A 17,122-nucleotide genomic window follows, 5' to 3' on the forward strand; every position below is an offset into this window, starting at 1 on the left:
GAACCACAAATAAGTGTAAATATGTTTTTCAGGTCCAATTATTGCTGAATTGTTGTCTGTGCAAGATATTTAAATGTTATACAAAAATAAATATTGAATAAAAGGAATTTATTTATAATTTCTGAGGTACGTACCTTTGCTTTTTTTCGAGTAGTAGCTAGATTCACTGTAGCGTTCAATTAAATAATTAACAACATCTCTATTCAATCGAAAATGACGCAGAAATTCTTTATCACTGTATTCTTGTACAGTTTTTTCGCAATAATTCTGTATACAAACCCGTTTTACTGGTACACCATCATCATCAGAATCCTCAGATTCAAACAAGAAATCAAAAACTTCATCATCTAGTGATGACGAAGAAGAGCAATATGATGATGACGAGGAACTTGATAAGGCTGTAGTCGAAGCTGATATTATTTTAAGAATCCTTATTATTAGGGAATCGAATAACTTTAAACACTAAAAAGCAAGCTAATTGACTTGCACTTTATAGTTTCAAAATCCCAGTTTTTTTATAAGGAATAAAACTTTTCTTGTAAATAGTTAATTAATTATAAAATTTATTCACTGCACTAATTAGTATTTAACTATCTATTATACATTATGTTTCATGTATTTTTAAAAAACCTGTATAGCAGAAACGTTTTGTTTACTTTTTGCACTTACCTAACCTAACGTGTGCAAATACATTCTCGGCGACAGTCAGAGTCTCTCGGAGACACTCGGAGAAGAATACTTGTTCATTCCATTCTCGGAGACTCCCAGAGTCTCTCCGAGTGTCCCCGAGAATCAGCTTGAACAAACCTCATGTGCCCGCGGCCTAAGCGTAGCCTAAGTACACATGGAGGCAGACTGGCAGATGGACGTCCCGCACGTTCGGGAAAACGATGCGCGGTTATTTTGATTTAAAATACGAAAAGCCCGCCTTGCATGTTGGTATTATTTTTTTTTTTTTAATTATTTTAAACAGCTGAACATATTTATTTTTTCAGCTCCTCTACAACCTTTCTAATTATTTCCTTCCAGACTTCAATATTTTTTTCATGGTATTTGAAATAATTTAAAAAAAATTAATACCAACATGCAAGGCGGGCTTTTCGTATTTCAAATCAAAACAACCGCGGCATCGTTTTCCCGAACTTGCGGGACGTCCATCCACCTCCATGTAATCGTACCCTCATACCCTTTCTGTGGCGCCATAATCTGAGTGTGTGTAGATTTTTGTGGATATCGATGCCAGATATATGGGAAAAACAATAAAAAAACAAAAAATTTGCCTTTGCATGCTTTGGAGATTATAGTGATGAAAAAACTTTCAATGGTATGTTTTTTAAAACAATCCAATTCTTTTTCCTTTTAATGTTCTCTATTACACATAAGTTACATTTATTGATAAGCTGAATATGGCTCGAATTAATCAAAATATTGTAGAAAAAACTTTTGAAACGAGTGGTTCAGAAAGACTGGAACTTTTGTTGAGATAAAGTACAGTTTTTTGTTGAGCGCGCATCAACTGTAACAAAAATGTGTAATGACTATTGCATTCAGTTCATTCCAAAAATTAATGACTGTACCTTTTGCACTAATTTTATTAAAAATCAAATTAAACAAATACTGATAAAATAACCTTATCAGTAAGCAGCTTTTTTTAGTTTAAAAAAGACAAAAAAAAATAGAAAATACTCCATGAACACTTTATTAATTGATATTTCCCTTTTTATATTTCATGGTATTGTCAAATATTTCATTACAAACGTATTTTATTTGCACTAATTAGTATACAGTTTTAAATGTAAGCATCGAAAGCTATAATTTGAAAACGCACTTAGAATGTAGCGCGTTATATCACAATGATAAGATGGGCAGCATTGATATTTCAATATACACTTAATAAAATCTTTCTAAGATAACCGACAACCTGTAATTTTTTGTAATAAGTAGGCACAGCATGTTTGAAATTTTTTAAGCAATTAATTTTATGTAAAAAAAAGATCTGGTATGTAGATGGTTTAAGTTGTGCAAGTTCCAACTAAAAATCAAGCATCTTTCCTAGGAGACTGGGAATAACCAAAAAAAATTGGGCTATTGACAGCTTTTCATCAATTCTTCGGTTAGCAAGCGTTACTTAAGAATTTTTATATGAATAATTAAATCATTATATTTACCATCTGCTAAAATTATTTGGGAAAAAATGGTAACTTGATTAAGCCCCATAGTGGATGACCTTATCATTTTGAGGGATCCCAACAGAGAGTACTTTATTTTTTAAGAATCTACATGGTGTTAGGGTAATTTATACACTTAAAAATATTAAGCTGTGTAAAATAATTCATATCATGATGTTAAATGAGAAAAAAATTGTCCATACTCCCTTCATGCTCGGTTAGTCTTGTACGATGCTGAGACTATATAGGGTGCATGAGGGTGGATGGAGAGGAGGGCTGGCGCTACTAGTTACTTCGACATGTGACATAATTTATGTCTTGCGCCTTGGAGGTAAATTTTCCAACGACAGCCTCTTGAACTGTTTCCTTCCTTAATAATTAACATGGGCTTTGGGGGCAAAATGAGAGCAGCACCGGTCGTGCACCTGACCTAGAGGTAGGCATCACCGCATGAGGCGTATACACGTATATTATACTTATCTATGTACTCATTTCTCTGCACTGTCTGCAGCTCTCACGTCTCTCCGAATTTTTTTTAACTTTACTCTAACTGTGATAGCAAAATGCAGTTTTCTCACGTAACTTATGTAACAACTGGAAGGGAGATGAAAAAAGCTTATGAAAGTGAAAATTAAAAAAGCTCTTGATTATGTTGTAATGTCAGTAGAATAAAGTCACCAACAAATTTTTTCCCCCTGCACATTCCCTAGGAATGTTGTTTTGAAGGCACTCGTGCAAAGACCAACGTGCACCCGAAAAGAGGTGAATCACCTGCAAGTTACTCGTACCTGCAGTACAATGATCATTCCTGTACATTCACGCTGGCCTATGCTGACCGAAAATGAAAAACAAAATATTTTTCGACAACCGTAGATGCAAAAGTTTAACTGGGAACAGTTAAACTAAATTGTAATATTAAAGGCAAACATTATTTTAGATTAGGATCAAATAACATAGAGTTAAATATTAGGGTAGCTTAGAATTAAGACATATATAAATAAGCGAAAATATAAGTAAAAGCCAGAATCTTCACACATAGTGAAAAACAACCAGTACACACTACACCACTAGCTAACAACAACATTACGACAAGCCTGGTAAACAACTTTATTCACTTTCAAGGGATTACTCGATTTTTACCATTCAAATTGACAAGCTCATGATTTACCGAGTAACCCTTTTTGCATCGCATTAATAATTTCATAAACATACCGCAATATTGTTAATTTGTGATTTAGTTAATTGTTAACACTTTTTCCCAAATGTAAAGGAAAACGGAAAGTTAACCCTTCCCCTTTTCTTGACTCGGAGATGTCGAGAGAGAGAGAGAGAGAGAGAGAGAGTCTGTTACGCCTGCCTCTGATACGGGTAACGGAGCTTCTGATTCCCTCGGGTACCACGAGACGACTCCCTCTCCAATGACTAGCCGCGAAAAACATATTGACTAAAATTCTACCAAAATTCCATATTATTTTTGCAACATTATAAACATTCAAAACTACCGGTAAACCTAATTATCTTAACTCAGCGGCCAATGTCCATGTGGCAGGAGAAGCGTAGGATCCGAGATGATGACAATATTGTTGGTCTGGAAGTTACGTCTTGGAACAGTTTTGATCGTTGCTGGAGGGTATTTAAATACTCTCGGCTCCAACGAGACCAAAATTGGTCTCGGATACCGCGAACGAGCTGCCAATGGGTTAGACGATCCAGACAGTCTGGTGCAGGCCCTGCATCTATGATTGAATTGAGGGGGCCTCCGATGAGAAAATGACCTGGGGTGAGAACATCAAGGTCGTAGAGGCCGCCAGTCAGTGGAGTGAGGGGTCTACTGTTAAGTACGAGCTCAATACTGGCCAGAATCGTGGAGAATTCCTCGTACGTCAGGTTCTTCGAGCCAACATTTCGTCGAAGGTGGCCCTTGACTAACTTCACCCCTGCTTCCCAAGGCCCTCCTAAGTGGGGAGCTCGCGGAGGAATGAACCTCCAGGCTATTACTTGTTCGTCCAGGCTGTCTAAGACGAGATTCCACTGCATCCCATCATTCTGTAGCGCCTCGCGTAATTCTCTGTCAGCGCCCCGAAAACATGTGCCGTTATCACTCCATATCTCAGAAGGTCACCCACGTCGGCTGCAGAATCGGGTCAGAGCTCCAAGAAACGAGTTAGTCGTGAGATCTCCCACGAGCTCCAAATGAATGGCTTTCGTACTCATGCATACAAATACGGCTATGTAACCTTTGCTGGTTCGGATGCCGCGTCCTTTGGCTGACAACACATTAAAGGGGCCAGCGTAGTCGACGCCTACGCGAGAGAAGGCTCGGGCTGAGATAATCCTGGTAGCATGTAAGGGAGCCATAAGCTGAGTGGCTCCTCGTGCATTCAATCTTGCACAGGTCGTGCAATGATGCAAATGGCCCTTGACGAGGCAGGAACCACCAATAATCCAAGCTCTTTTGGTTACGTAGGCACTAGTGACTCGGGCTCCTCCATGTAGCGAGCGTTCGTGTGCCCATGCTACAACGAGGCGGGCGAGGGGGCACGTATGGCTCAAAATTGATGGATGTTGCTCGTTGTAGCTCAGCACTGATCGCTGCAGACGCCCTCCCACCCGAAGAATTCCGTCGTTCGAGACAAATGGAGCCAATGGCATCAGTGGATGCTTGGCCGGAAGCGGGTGCCCCGATTACAGCAACTCAATCTCGGTCCGAAACGACTGGCTCTGACTGAGGTGGAGGCAGGCGGTATAAAATTCTTCAAAATCCGACGCTGTCAATGGGAGGAGGATCTGAGTATTATAATCTCGACCGAGACGTTGTCGTACCCACCGACGTAAGCGAGCGAGAAAGCGGAGGAGTCGATCCAAGTTTGAGAATTTCTCTAAGATTGAGTGAGACGTACGCTGCGTAGTGCAGCAAATCTGAATGGCCGGTGGAGAGGGTGGCTCGCTGGAAGTTGAAGAGTCAGGGGCGTCCTAAGGCCAGTCCTCTGGTAGGCGGCTTAACCAATGAGGTCCTGTCCACCATGTGGGCTGGAGTTTCTAAGTCGGAAAGTCAATCCCTCGTGAAGCCACATCTGCTGGATTAGACTCAGTAGGAACGTATCTCCCAATTCGAGGCGGAAGGAGTTCTTGGATATGAGCTACGTAATTATCGACCAAGGTGTTGTTTACGGGTTCAGCCGATCGAATCCAATGTAACACAATTTGGGAGTCGCTCCATCCGTAGTAATTATCGATCGGCATGGAAAGTTCCTGGGTGGTTGAACGGAGTAGTCGAGTAGCGAGCAGAGCTGCTCTAAACGTAGAATCGTCATACGAGCTGCTGGGGTTAAAGTCGGCTGAAGACTTCTGATCGAGGCCAACTTTGTTCTTGCAAGGAGAAGGTGGACCCAAACTTCTCCTGTAGCGCTTTGAACTCTCGAATAAACTACGGCTGCCATGGCACGTCGACTAGCATCTGCGAACGCGTGTAGTTGCAGTTCAGAAGATGGTTGGTTTGAAATCCAGCGTGATATCGTTGCGCCCTGGACCTCTTGGAGATTAGATAAAAAGAGCGACCATCTCCGGGCCATCGAGGCTGGTATGGGGGCATCCCAGTCCAAACGAGTTCGCCAAAGATCCTGGATTAGCAGCTTGGCGATCAAAATCGTGGGAGCGAGCCAGCCACATGCGTCGAATAGACGTGCTAGTCCTGCGAGGACGGTTCGTTTAGTGACTGGCTGATCGGGGAGAGAAGGTCGCGCCGAAGTCGAGCAGCCACAAGATCATCCGCGCCGGAAAAAATGTCATCAGCATAACGATCCTTCATGATGATTGGAATAGCTTCGGGCCAGGATGGACCCTCATCTTCGCATAGTTGTTGAATGGTGTGGAGCGACAGATACGGCGCACATAACGTTCCGTGGGTGACAGTCAACAGGCAGTAGTGTTGGGGCGGGCAAGAACTGTCAGGGCTCCATACGGTCCGCTGAAGGTTGGCATCTTTTTCATCAATCCAGATTTGACGAAACATCATACGGATGTCCGTGCAGAAAGCAAATCAATGCATACGCCATCGCAGGATGACGTTAGGTAGTGATGCCTATAACTTGGGACCAGCGTATAGCGCATGATTGAGGCTGCGGCCAGAGGAAGTTGGGCAGGACGCATTGAAAACACCACGAAGTTTCTTCAGTTGGTCCCCAGTCTGCCATATGCCATGATGCGGGATATAATTGACCGGGTATAAGGCGTTTTGTACCTCCTCATCGGTCAATAGGCGCATATGTCCACAGGTTAAGTATTCCTCCATAAAACGCTTGTATTCAGCTGCCATCTCGGGATCACATTCCAAACGTCGGTGCAAATGACGAAGCGAGGCCGTTGCGCCTGACAAGCTGTTTCCTAGCATTGTTAGGCCGTCACGCTTAAGAGGAAGCCAAAGGACGCACCGACCGTCCGTGGTACGCTGGTATTGGGCGAAGACTTTCTCGCACTCCTCGGTCTCCGGAGATGTACGGAGAGTCTGCGGTATGTCCTCGAGTTACCAGAATCGTTGGAGCAGAGATGTCAATTGATAATGCCAGGATGGGACTGGCTCCTCTTGAGTCACTAGCCTCAGCGACGATGAGATGGGCGCATCATGAGAGGCTTGTCCCGTAAATATCCAACCGAGGGTCGTGGACTGAGCTACAAGCTCTCCCAGTTTGATGAGTCTGGGTTGAAGCAGGCGGGGACATACATCAGCACCGAGCAAGATGTCAACCTGACCTGGAGTGCCGAACGATGTGTCCACGGCATGGTTTAGATCGAGGCAACGTTGGACGAGGATTGGCTCGACGGTGACAGAAGGAGTTCGTAATCCGAGAGAGGGCACACAGAGTGCCGTCAATGGTATAGAGAAGGCCCAATCGAGGGACCAAAGGCGTAATGTTGTCTGGGTGGTAGATTGTGTTGCGCATCTAGATTGCGAACGGGATACCCTTTGGTACGCCGCTCTGGGTAAAGTCGACCAACCTTAGACGAGCCGCGAGCAAGTGCATCGGAATATTGCACAGCAGTTGGTTCTAGTCGGGTGAAACAGTCGTAGCCCCCCTTTGCGAATACCGTGTCATTAATTAGAACTACCCCTTTAGCCCCGTATCCAATTTACGTGCCCAGTGTGTGTCCCGAGTTATTAAGCGAAAGCTTGGACTCAAATAGTACGTCGCACCGACGTAACAATGTGCTTGCAAGAAGTAAAAAATGTAGAAGCAAGAGTCATTTCAAGATCGACGTTGGATATTAATTTTTTCAATCCTTTGTTAATTATTAATAAATTATTTATGATTTTGTACTATTGTACAATTAATTACGTTCAAAGTTATTGACGGCCAAATGCTTGTCGAATACGTAAAAAAATTGTCAAAGCAAATATTTAAGTCATTATCAAGTACTAAAAAAGCGTAGACACATATTTTTTCAAGGGCACTGGGAAACCGTAATCATTTTATACTGTACTAGCGGCCCCCCGTCTCGGCTTCGCTCAAGACTTACTAAATGGAATACCGTAGTGTGTTGACATGTAATGTGAAACGTTTTCAGTTAGAAATTTTACATCTATTCCTGACATTTCTCAGAACAAAAACCTTCTTATTAAAAACATATTTGTTCGTAATCCAAACAGTGTATTTGGTCAAATAGTAAGTTGTGAAAATAAAAAAAAAATATAATTATGCTGAAAGGTACCGTGAGTTCCTTATGCCATAAAATAATCATTGGCTATCAGGAGCCGTTAATTTGCAGCTTCTCTCGTATAATTTATGAAAAGGGCTATTTTTTGAAGCTGTTAAGATTTAAAACTCCCAAAACATATATATTAAAAAAAATTTTTTTTCTATTATCTCACAACTTTATTGCCAGAGCAACAAAGTCCTGGAGCTTAATTCCTACATTTTTTTACCACAAAAATATAAATACATTTTCTGCTTATTTAAAAATATAAATTTAGATCATCAAAAATTTAAGACATTATTGTGAGAGTTCAATGAAAAGCTGATCTCTCACGTAATGGATTCTGTATTTGTCTATTTTGACGCTACTGTTCTAACCTCGATAAATATTCCGCGTCAGTCTTGACACCTAAAATTGTATTCATTAGATACATTTAAAGTTTTCCTTCCAATTCACCCTCTTGCGGCTATTGGCATGCTTACAAATTTTGTAACCCCTAAAGGCTGTTTTCTGTCAACTTTGTTAAGTTCTATTATATTTATTAGCTAGGTAGTTCGACATCTGATTACCCTAAAAAAGACCGGTGAACTTCTTAAGTAAACTCTTTCTTGACTGAAGTTTACAGCAACTGTGACTGCCTAGATACCTCAGGGTGATCTTCTCTGGCCTGCTGTCAAAGCCCCAGACTGATCGGGAGAAAAACTTCAAAGTCCGAAGCTTTGGGGCTAGTTGTAGTACTCTTTCCCAACGTTTCCCGGTATAACGTCAAAGACGGTGGTGTCTAAAGCACCTTTTTTGCAGACTCAGTTGTTTTGGTGATCTCAGATAGAGAGATTGGCTCGCGATGCTTGCCCGTTGGAGACTGTCCCGTTGGCTCAAGTTTTTTTCCCTTCATAGCTGTTAGATTCACTCAGCGCAGACGTTGAAGATGATCGGTGATTCCTGGTTGAATGCTTAGAGTTGAGCAGGTATAATATAGAGTCGTCGGTCACCGGAGTTCCCAGCCTTGCGATGAACAACTCCGCTCGTGACGACTGCCAGTAAATGGCTGACTTGGTTTAATAATCCTTTAGTCGACGAATCGTTTCCGGAAATGGTAGTAAAAATTCTTTTGTTGGCAAAGTAGTTTAAACTTAGGTGGCCCTTAAAAGAACCGATGATATCGATGGTGAAGTAGGGAACGTAAATACTTATAATAGCCCCTGAAAAGGACCAGTGGTGAAACTTCAAGCTATTCTTTATTATTATTCTTGATAATAAAGAGCTGGCTGCTGGTAGCTTGACTCTTACAACGGTTTTAGCGACTTTGCTTTATATATTGGTAAGGTTTGAATAAAAAGTATTAAGTACGGGTCATACTACAAAATTTCATATATTTATTTAGCGAACGACCAAAGAGTCATTGAGGTGTGTATATATATTCATATATTTATGGCCAAGAGTATAAATATAGAAGTACACCTCAATAACTCTTGGGTTGCTCGGAGCGCTTGGGAGCACTTGAATCGAACAAGTTTAATGCATAAAATAAATATGTGAAATTTCGTAGTAGTACAAATAAAACAAATAAAATATATACAATTTTAAGTTTGTAAATGCTTGTACAGCTGATTTTTTAATGCTCTTCCATTTGAGCTCGTGTTGAACGGCTCACCTTTGAGCTGAAATTTCTCGAGATTTTTGACGATTTAGAATTTTATTATATTCAGCGGTAATAATTTTTAAAGTTGTAATATTACTAAGTTTATTAAAAAAAAAAGCACTTTTACAATACTCAGCTTTTTTTTTAAAAGAGCAAAAATTAATCATTCACGTTAGAAGCGACATAATATTACACGAAAGAAGTATCCTGTAATACTAAACGAAAGAGACCATCGTTAGATTTATTCAAAATATATTATACAAGGTATTAGTAAAAATCTTAAAATAGATATGATTTTATCCAGGCACATCCACCTGATTTTGTTGCTACAAGAAACTAATGTTTTTTGGTAAGTGGGAAGTGCGACTCGTAGATCTTAGTTGCAGGTCCAGCCTTTCCTTCCATAACCTTCATGATAAAGTCTAAATAACCCGTGACTTGGGTGTAGTATGCTGGCATCCGTGACTCATCACAATCAATCGTGCCCTTACTCAAGATTCCAATGACTTGTCCATCTTTAACAAGGGGACCACCACTGTCACCCTGAAAAACATTTGAAATAATAATTGATATCGTATAACTTATCATAGATACAATGATGTTAAAATCAAGATAGCAGTTCCAAAAACTGAATTTTCGTTTCAATTGAGCTAGGATCTAGGGATTGTTTTACTAATGCCCCAGTGATGGTTCTTTAGAAGAAACGGTTATCTGCCTACAACCTATCAGAGCAGAGCTACAAACCATACTTGTTAGATACCGAGATTACAAAAAAAATTAACTTGTAGACTTTCACGTTTCCTGTCATGGATAGGTCTGTAAGTAGCTCCACTGAAACTATTAGTGCATGCAGTTTTTATAACCTTATCGTCTTTATAATGTATTTAAATACAATATTGAAGTTCTTACAATGCAAGTTCCATAATGCCGCAAGCCAGGTGTTGGACTCACTGTGCCACAAAAAAGTGTACCCGTCAAACGTTCTTTCCTAAAAATCAGTCTCGTTAGACTTTAGCAGAGCTTATAAAGGTGTATTATGCTGTCTACTACCTTGGTCAGCCTACCTCCCACACACGTAAATTGTCGCTTAGCCAAATGAAAAAATTTTCAATGTATCACTAAAGTTTTAAGCAACATTTCTCTGTGAAGTTTAGGGAGGTTGACCGAGATAGTGGAAAACAAGCGTGTTTGAATTAGATAAGAGCCTTCTTTACTCAATGGTTGCCTTTGGTACATCGCATCGAATCAACGGAATCACATTTACTTTGGCATATTTTAATGTTCTATCTGCCCCAAAAGGTACTGGTACATTCTGATTTCCATGCTTCTCTATTCGGATTGAGTTGTAACCAAAACCAGATATGAAAGTAGTTCCACCGTAAATATATTTGTCTGGAGGTGGTAACTCCACAATACCAACCATCAAATCATCACGATGAGGAACTGGTATCTCCAGCTGTTGAAACAGTCAAATTTTTTATTATTATTAAAATACACAAATATAATATTTGTGAAAGCAAAAATTTTTCTCACTTTCAACACGGCAACGTCATTTGAGCTGAATTTACCCAAACGCTTAAACTCCTTATGCAAATAAAATTGTTTTACGCGAACAAAACCACGTTGACTCTTTTTTGCCAAATCCACTATTCCTACATACACTTTTGCGTAAACCGTATTTGGTGGTAGTCCTTTAGCAACTTCTATGGCCACCATTATACAGCTTGTAGAAGTCAATACAAATTGACGGTGAATAAGCGCACCACCGCACGAAAGGCCATCATGATCGTAATTTATTGATACAAGCACCTGGTACTTGAAATCTTTCAGATTAGTAGTTTGACCACCGATGATGTTCTCAGAGCCTAAGCCTGTGACTGAAGAAAATTAAGATAAGTAATACAAAATGAGACTCTGCTTGAATGTTGAAATTAAGAAGCTTAAAGTTAGCCAACATCAATGTAAAAAAAAAAAAGAATTAACTTTGGACTACATTGTAACGGTACCATGTTTTAGAGCTTATTTGTTTTAACGGTTAAAAATTCTGTTATAAGATATGGTTAAAATAAGCTTTAAAGCAGAATTGGGTGATTTGTTTTACACAATGTCATACTTATACAAAACTGTTTCCCATAAACGTAATTGCATCATTTGTGTAATGTAAAGGTTGTTCATATAATATGATTTAAAACAATTTTTTTGGTACAATTAATGAAAACTATTTTATAAAAATTGAAAAGTACTTGAACAAGTTTTTAGTTCTTAAAAATTTTTGTGCATAACACACTAGGCTGCAGACCTTGAGACACCTAGGAAACAAGTCTATTATACCTTTAGATCAGCTCTTATGATTACAGAAGTAATATCGTTTAATGTGACTAAAACTATAAGTACAACTGATAAAACTACTTACTTAACGATGAGCATAAAGTTCTTCGATTAACGGTTTGATTTTGAATTTTTCGATTTAAAAACATATGTCTACGATATATTTGTTGCGTTATAATTTAAACTTAAGAAACATAGCCATAAAATATCCAGAAATAATTATGAAAATAAAAAAATCTAGCAATACAGTTAATAAGAATAAAGTTATGTAAAAATATCTTACCAATGCCTGTTAAAGCCGCGGCTACAAAAATCAATAACAAATATTCCGGCATAATTGCTCTGCGTGATGTCTACTACAGCATCAAAGGTAGCTATCTGCAGAGTAAATAAATTATAAGCTTTTATACCTGACGAGTTAAGAGTGTTGTCAAACTGTTTTGTGCTCTGCACGTCAATGGTAAGAAAGAATAGAAATTCATGGAATAATTAAGATAAGGTACCGTACATGTGTATTTTGAAAGTAAACATTTTTACGTGTAACATAGTACAGTGTTTCATAACATGGATAGTAATAATAATAGCACCAACAAAAATATAATCATTGAAAATTACTCACCTTCCACCACAGTAATCTTTTAAATAGCATACAAAAAGTTTCTTAGGATTAAGAGTTGTTCATTAGTTGATCTATTAATTTATTCATTCACCAAGCAAACAATTTCTTTTATTACCTTACTCAAACATCAGTAAGTTAATATCAATACTCTGTTTTAGCGTTACGATATTATATTTTTATCTTCAGATCCATAATTATATGTAACGATTTAATGAATTTGATTTTGGATTAAATGAAAAAGTAGACTTATTATGTACTGTCGATCTTCATTTTATTCGTTAAAAACGTGTTACAGCTGTTTCGGTAGCACAGTACTTTCTTGTCACACTTGTTATCACAGGTTCTTGTGATAAGAAATATAGAGGACAGACAGGTAGAGCTTTCAAGTTCAGACTCAAGGAACACAAAAATGCCTACGAAAAATAACTAGATACTTCTCGTTATGCCAATCACATTCATAAATGTTATCATATTTACAATAACAATTTTAAGATTTTACACACATGTAACAAAGGATTAAAATTAGATGCATTAGAAGCACTAGAATTTAATAAATTAAAAGACTCTAATATCCTATTGAATGACATGTTAAATTTGAATAATTCGCCTCTACTTAATTTAGCTTTGAAATGACTAGTATTATTGACTATATACGAACTGTATGCATTTATGTGTGTACGTATGAATGTGTGAATGTATGTATGTGTATAGCCCCTGTTATCTGATTGTCGACCACGACGCAACGTGTATGTTCTTGAGAGAGCGCTGTTTATTATTAAGTCTTGATGTACGTCTGTCTGACGAAGGTACTGTGATACCGAAACAGCTGTAACACGTTTTTAACGAATAAAGTGAAGATCGACAGTACATAATAAGTCTACTTTTTCATTTAATCTGATATAGATCTTCATCAAGTGACGACCGATAATATAGAAAATTTGATTTTATTAATGTCAATAATTATAATCAACCGGCATTTCTCTTTGTTAGAAATACATTTAAGTAGTTGTTAACTGAGACTGAAAAACTCCTGATCGGTTGACTACGTACTTACTTAAATATCATTGTTAAAGTCACTCGTATTCTACTCACAAATATTTGAGCAAGGGTCTGAACACTGAACAGTCACGCTTTGATCGTTGTTTTCAGTTACTATACGTTAAAAAATAATTGAAAAATTTTTGAAAACTATCTTTATCAAAAAGAAATATGAAAAAATTTATTGAAAAATTTTGTACTACCTAGTTCTCAAACAATTAATTGCAATCTCACAAAATTCAAAATTCCTTTACCGATGTTTGATACGTATAAGTTCATGCTTGTTATTGTGTGCATTGGGTCTGTCAAATTAGAAACCGACACCTAACCGTATTTTGTCTTGACAAGACCAAGCAAGAGGTCAGCTAATATTCATAACATACTTGGCTGATTCTGCTGATAAGGGGAATGAGAGCTCAAATGAACACTAGTAACAGTTTCATTTTGCTTGGAGTAGTACTAATAACATTAAAAAATAATTCTGTGAATAGTTAAAGTGGAGCACGGAAGACGCTTATTTTACTTAATTAAAGTGGCTTATCATCGAATCCAATCAAATCCAAACAGTTTAAGTATGAATGAAATGTGCGAGGATCATACTTGAATGTTAATTAAATCATCTAACAAAATTTCAAACCATGTTGCTGGTATATTTTTTAAAACGATCACTTAAAAATTTGTATACAACGTAATTTCTTATGTAAGGCCATAAAATTTTACTAACACTTGATACATTATCTTTCAAATTATATTTTAACTCTTATTATAAAACAAGGTACTGAATAAAAATTATTAGTTATTCAATGATATCAAGAACATGTAGGGTTGCCAGGCAATATTGTATGATATTTTATCAATTAGGTAGTTGTTTGTATAATGATAATGAAACAAAGAACATGAAAAGACATAAGTTACTTAAACTGTGGCAACTTTATTGTCCAATATTTTTAGGTATGATGGTCTCATGCTACGTAAATACATAGTACAGGTTTGATAAGCCACCTTAAAAACTTGAAATTTGACCATTTTTTTTTAAATATAATTTTCATTTTAAGAATCTATTTTCAAGAAAGTCTCGTTGTATTATTTTCAAACTTTTATAATTTAAGAAAACGAACACTAAGTATTGGGATTCCAAAAGGCCCCGTAACTCTCCCAATCTATATTTACATCCAATTGAGCGACAAATAAGACAGACCTTTTTTTACACAATCAACGATTGTAATTATCTAACAGTCTCCAAACAAAATGTTTTCAAGGAGATATCGATACCTTAGCTATATTTTTTAAACTCAATGAGTCTTTTGCAGCTCCAGGCGGCTCCATCGCCTACTGCGGTAGTCAATTCAGTGACAATCGATGCAATGTCACTAGACGAAAGCTCCCTTTTTTACTAGTAGTATGTTGGTAATTAAGTTTGTTTTATTTTCAACTGAAACCACCTGCTGTTATGTATATTTTACAACATATTCATACAGTTAGCTGTCAAATAATTTGATATTAATAAGTGCCATAATTTACTGCTTTATTACCCTAAAAATAAAAATTGAAAAATCATAAAAGTTTTCATGTTATTACACAAATTAAAATTTTTTTTATTGCGCGCGCTTCCTAGACTAATATAATCGGCAGTGTTTGTCACTGCACTCACAGAACGTAACTGCAAAACCAAAATAGTTTTTAGATATTTTATTAATTTTTTCATCGCCAACGCCTATAAAGTCACCCGATTTTTGAAGTGAAAACTTCTTATGGCACGTTGGGCACTTTTGTGAGTGGGCATTTTCAGCCGTTCTCGCGACAGACGAGATTTTACACAGATAAACTCAACGTGTATTCTCATAATATATGTATACTATGCGCGCTCTTTGCATGGGCATTTGGGCATTCGTTCGTGCTCTCGCGACAGACGAGATTACAAACCTATATGTATACTCAGAGCGTATAGGTATGCGAGAGCACTGCATGCTATACGCAGCAGCGCTGGTCTGAGCATTATTCCACGCTCACAGTTCATGATTGATCGCACATAGCGCCGCTGCCTGGATCTCTCCGCGAACTACTTGGCGTGAGAATTCAAATTCAAAATCGTATGATTTGTGACGTGGCCAAATTTGCTTCACAACTTTTGCACGTCACCGTCGACGCCCCTACTCTGAAACCAATTCATGTTCTTAATGGGATCCTCGCATAACCAAAATTTTCGTGTGTTTTAGAAACAACCAATGGTAAGCCTGAGAAGGAGACACACACCTAGACCAGAAGTGTAGCATGCGTACGAATGAATGTGATGATGTAAGTGTCGAAGCGTCGGCAAGTAAGAATGATCCGGAAGGTAAGGTAGGGGCCAGATAAACCGTTTGCGCACGAGTAGGTGATCGGGCGAGGGACGAGGGGATACCAACCCAAGGGTCAGGGAGCAGAGCGCGAGACGGAAAGGGCGGAGAAAAAGGGCAGTAGAGTTTCGACCATCGAGAGAGAGAGCTGTCGAGCGCGAAGAGAGTGTCCGCGCCATTTTGCTGTCTCATTTTTTTTTCGTGGCCGGTACTTGAGACGAGCATCTCGTTGGTGATTCCTCTTTCCTAGGGCGTACGCGTACGGAAGCCCGGTCACGACATCTACTACTGTACGAAAAAGTGTTTAAGCAGACGAGTTCGACTTTAACAAGACGAGTTGTAAGTCAAGTTATCGATATACAAGTCGTGTTCGTATACATGACATAACCTCAAACTTTTTTGGGCATTTCAGGTTTTCCTTGCACTGCTTTCGACGTAGACCCAAAGTTTGCAATATTCTTTGTAAGTGTCTGTAGGATATCTTATAGCCATATTTGTCCAAGATGTTTATGATTTCATTATAGGAGTAATTTTGTTTGAGGTACTTTCGTATGGTATCATCTCGTTCCATGATAACTGCACGAATTATCTGAAATTAGTATATTTTATTCAAAGTGACACAACTTATACCATTTATTGACTTACGTAGTCTAATAAATGAGAGGCAAAGGTGTTGCGTTGATTAAAAATTACATAAATAAGATGCATGTGATACAACATAGCAGTTTATCTTATGTATGTACATGAATAAATTGCATTCTCATTTTGTATGACGATGCGATATTAGTAAATTTAATTACTATAATGACCTTTAAGCTGCTGCTGTTGTAATACAGGTGATGTAAACAAAAGTTTGGGGTTATGTCATGTATACGAACACGACTTGTATATCAATAATTCGACATACAATTCGTCTTGTTTAAGTCGAACTCGTCTGCTTAAACACTTTCTCGAACAGTAGTAGATGTCGTGACCGGGCTTCCGTAGATTAGACCGTAGACCCCACGCCATGCACCCAACGATGGTAAAAATATACGGAAGCGTGCAGACAGCAGCCGACATCCAAATTAGACTAAGAGCTAAACCCAAAGTGTATGTAAATAGAAATAACTGCTGCAATTCTTACAAAAGTTAAAAAATTTGATAAGTAATTCATAGAGATGGGAAGTATTTTTGTAATCTTTATTTTTTTATTACGAGTACTGTTGCAATATAAAAATTGTAATTTGGTTCATATTATATATTATACCAGCCGTATTCTAGTTCAACGGATAGAAACAAGAAATTGATGCCTTTAATT

At 38.1% G+C, this 17,122-nt stretch overlaps 3 protein-coding genes across 3 annotated transcripts; all 3 read right to left on the reverse strand.

Annotated features, from left to right (window-relative positions):
- Positions 1-3,692: 3,692 nt before the first annotated feature.
- Positions 3,693-4,820, reverse strand: LOC149373221 (uncharacterized). Its single transcript, XM_089597781.1, has 2 exons — positions 4,291-4,820; positions 3,693-4,236 (listed from the first exon to the last, which is right to left on the reverse strand). Exons 1-2 carry the CDS (start codon positions 4,818-4,820, stop codon positions 3,693-3,695), a joined length of 1,074 nt encoding a protein of 357 aa, XP_089453907.1.
- A 1,429-nt stretch (positions 4,821-6,249) lies between these two features.
- On the reverse strand, positions 6,250-7,189 carry LOC149373222 (uncharacterized). The gene is made up of 3 exons (XM_089597782.1): positions 7,164-7,189; positions 6,742-7,108; positions 6,250-6,672 (listed from the first exon to the last, which is right to left on the reverse strand). Exons 1-3 carry the CDS (start codon positions 7,187-7,189, stop codon positions 6,250-6,252), a joined length of 816 nt encoding a protein of 271 aa, XP_089453908.1.
- Positions 7,190-9,767: 2,578 nt separating this feature from the next.
- On the reverse strand, positions 9,768-12,161 carry LOC149373223 (glandular kallikrein-3, submandibular-like). The gene is made up of 5 exons (XM_089597707.1): positions 12,113-12,161; positions 11,035-11,378; positions 10,716-10,957; positions 10,411-10,489; positions 9,768-10,044 (listed from the first exon to the last, which is right to left on the reverse strand). Exons 2-5 carry the CDS (start codon positions 11,215-11,217, stop codon positions 9,838-9,840), a joined length of 711 nt encoding a protein of 236 aa, XP_089453833.1. The 5' UTR covers positions 11,218-11,378; positions 12,113-12,161; the 3' UTR covers positions 9,768-9,837.
- Between the last annotated feature and the right edge of the window lie 4,961 nt (positions 12,162-17,122).

The sequence above is a fragment of the Copidosoma floridanum genome, unplaced genomic scaffold, assembly GCF_036245765.1.
Source record: "Copidosoma floridanum isolate Cflo_tuat_1 unplaced genomic scaffold, Cflo_Japanese_pri ptg000035l, whole genome shotgun sequence".
Taxonomy (NCBI): Eukaryota; Metazoa; Arthropoda; class Insecta; order Hymenoptera; family Encyrtidae; genus Copidosoma; species Copidosoma floridanum.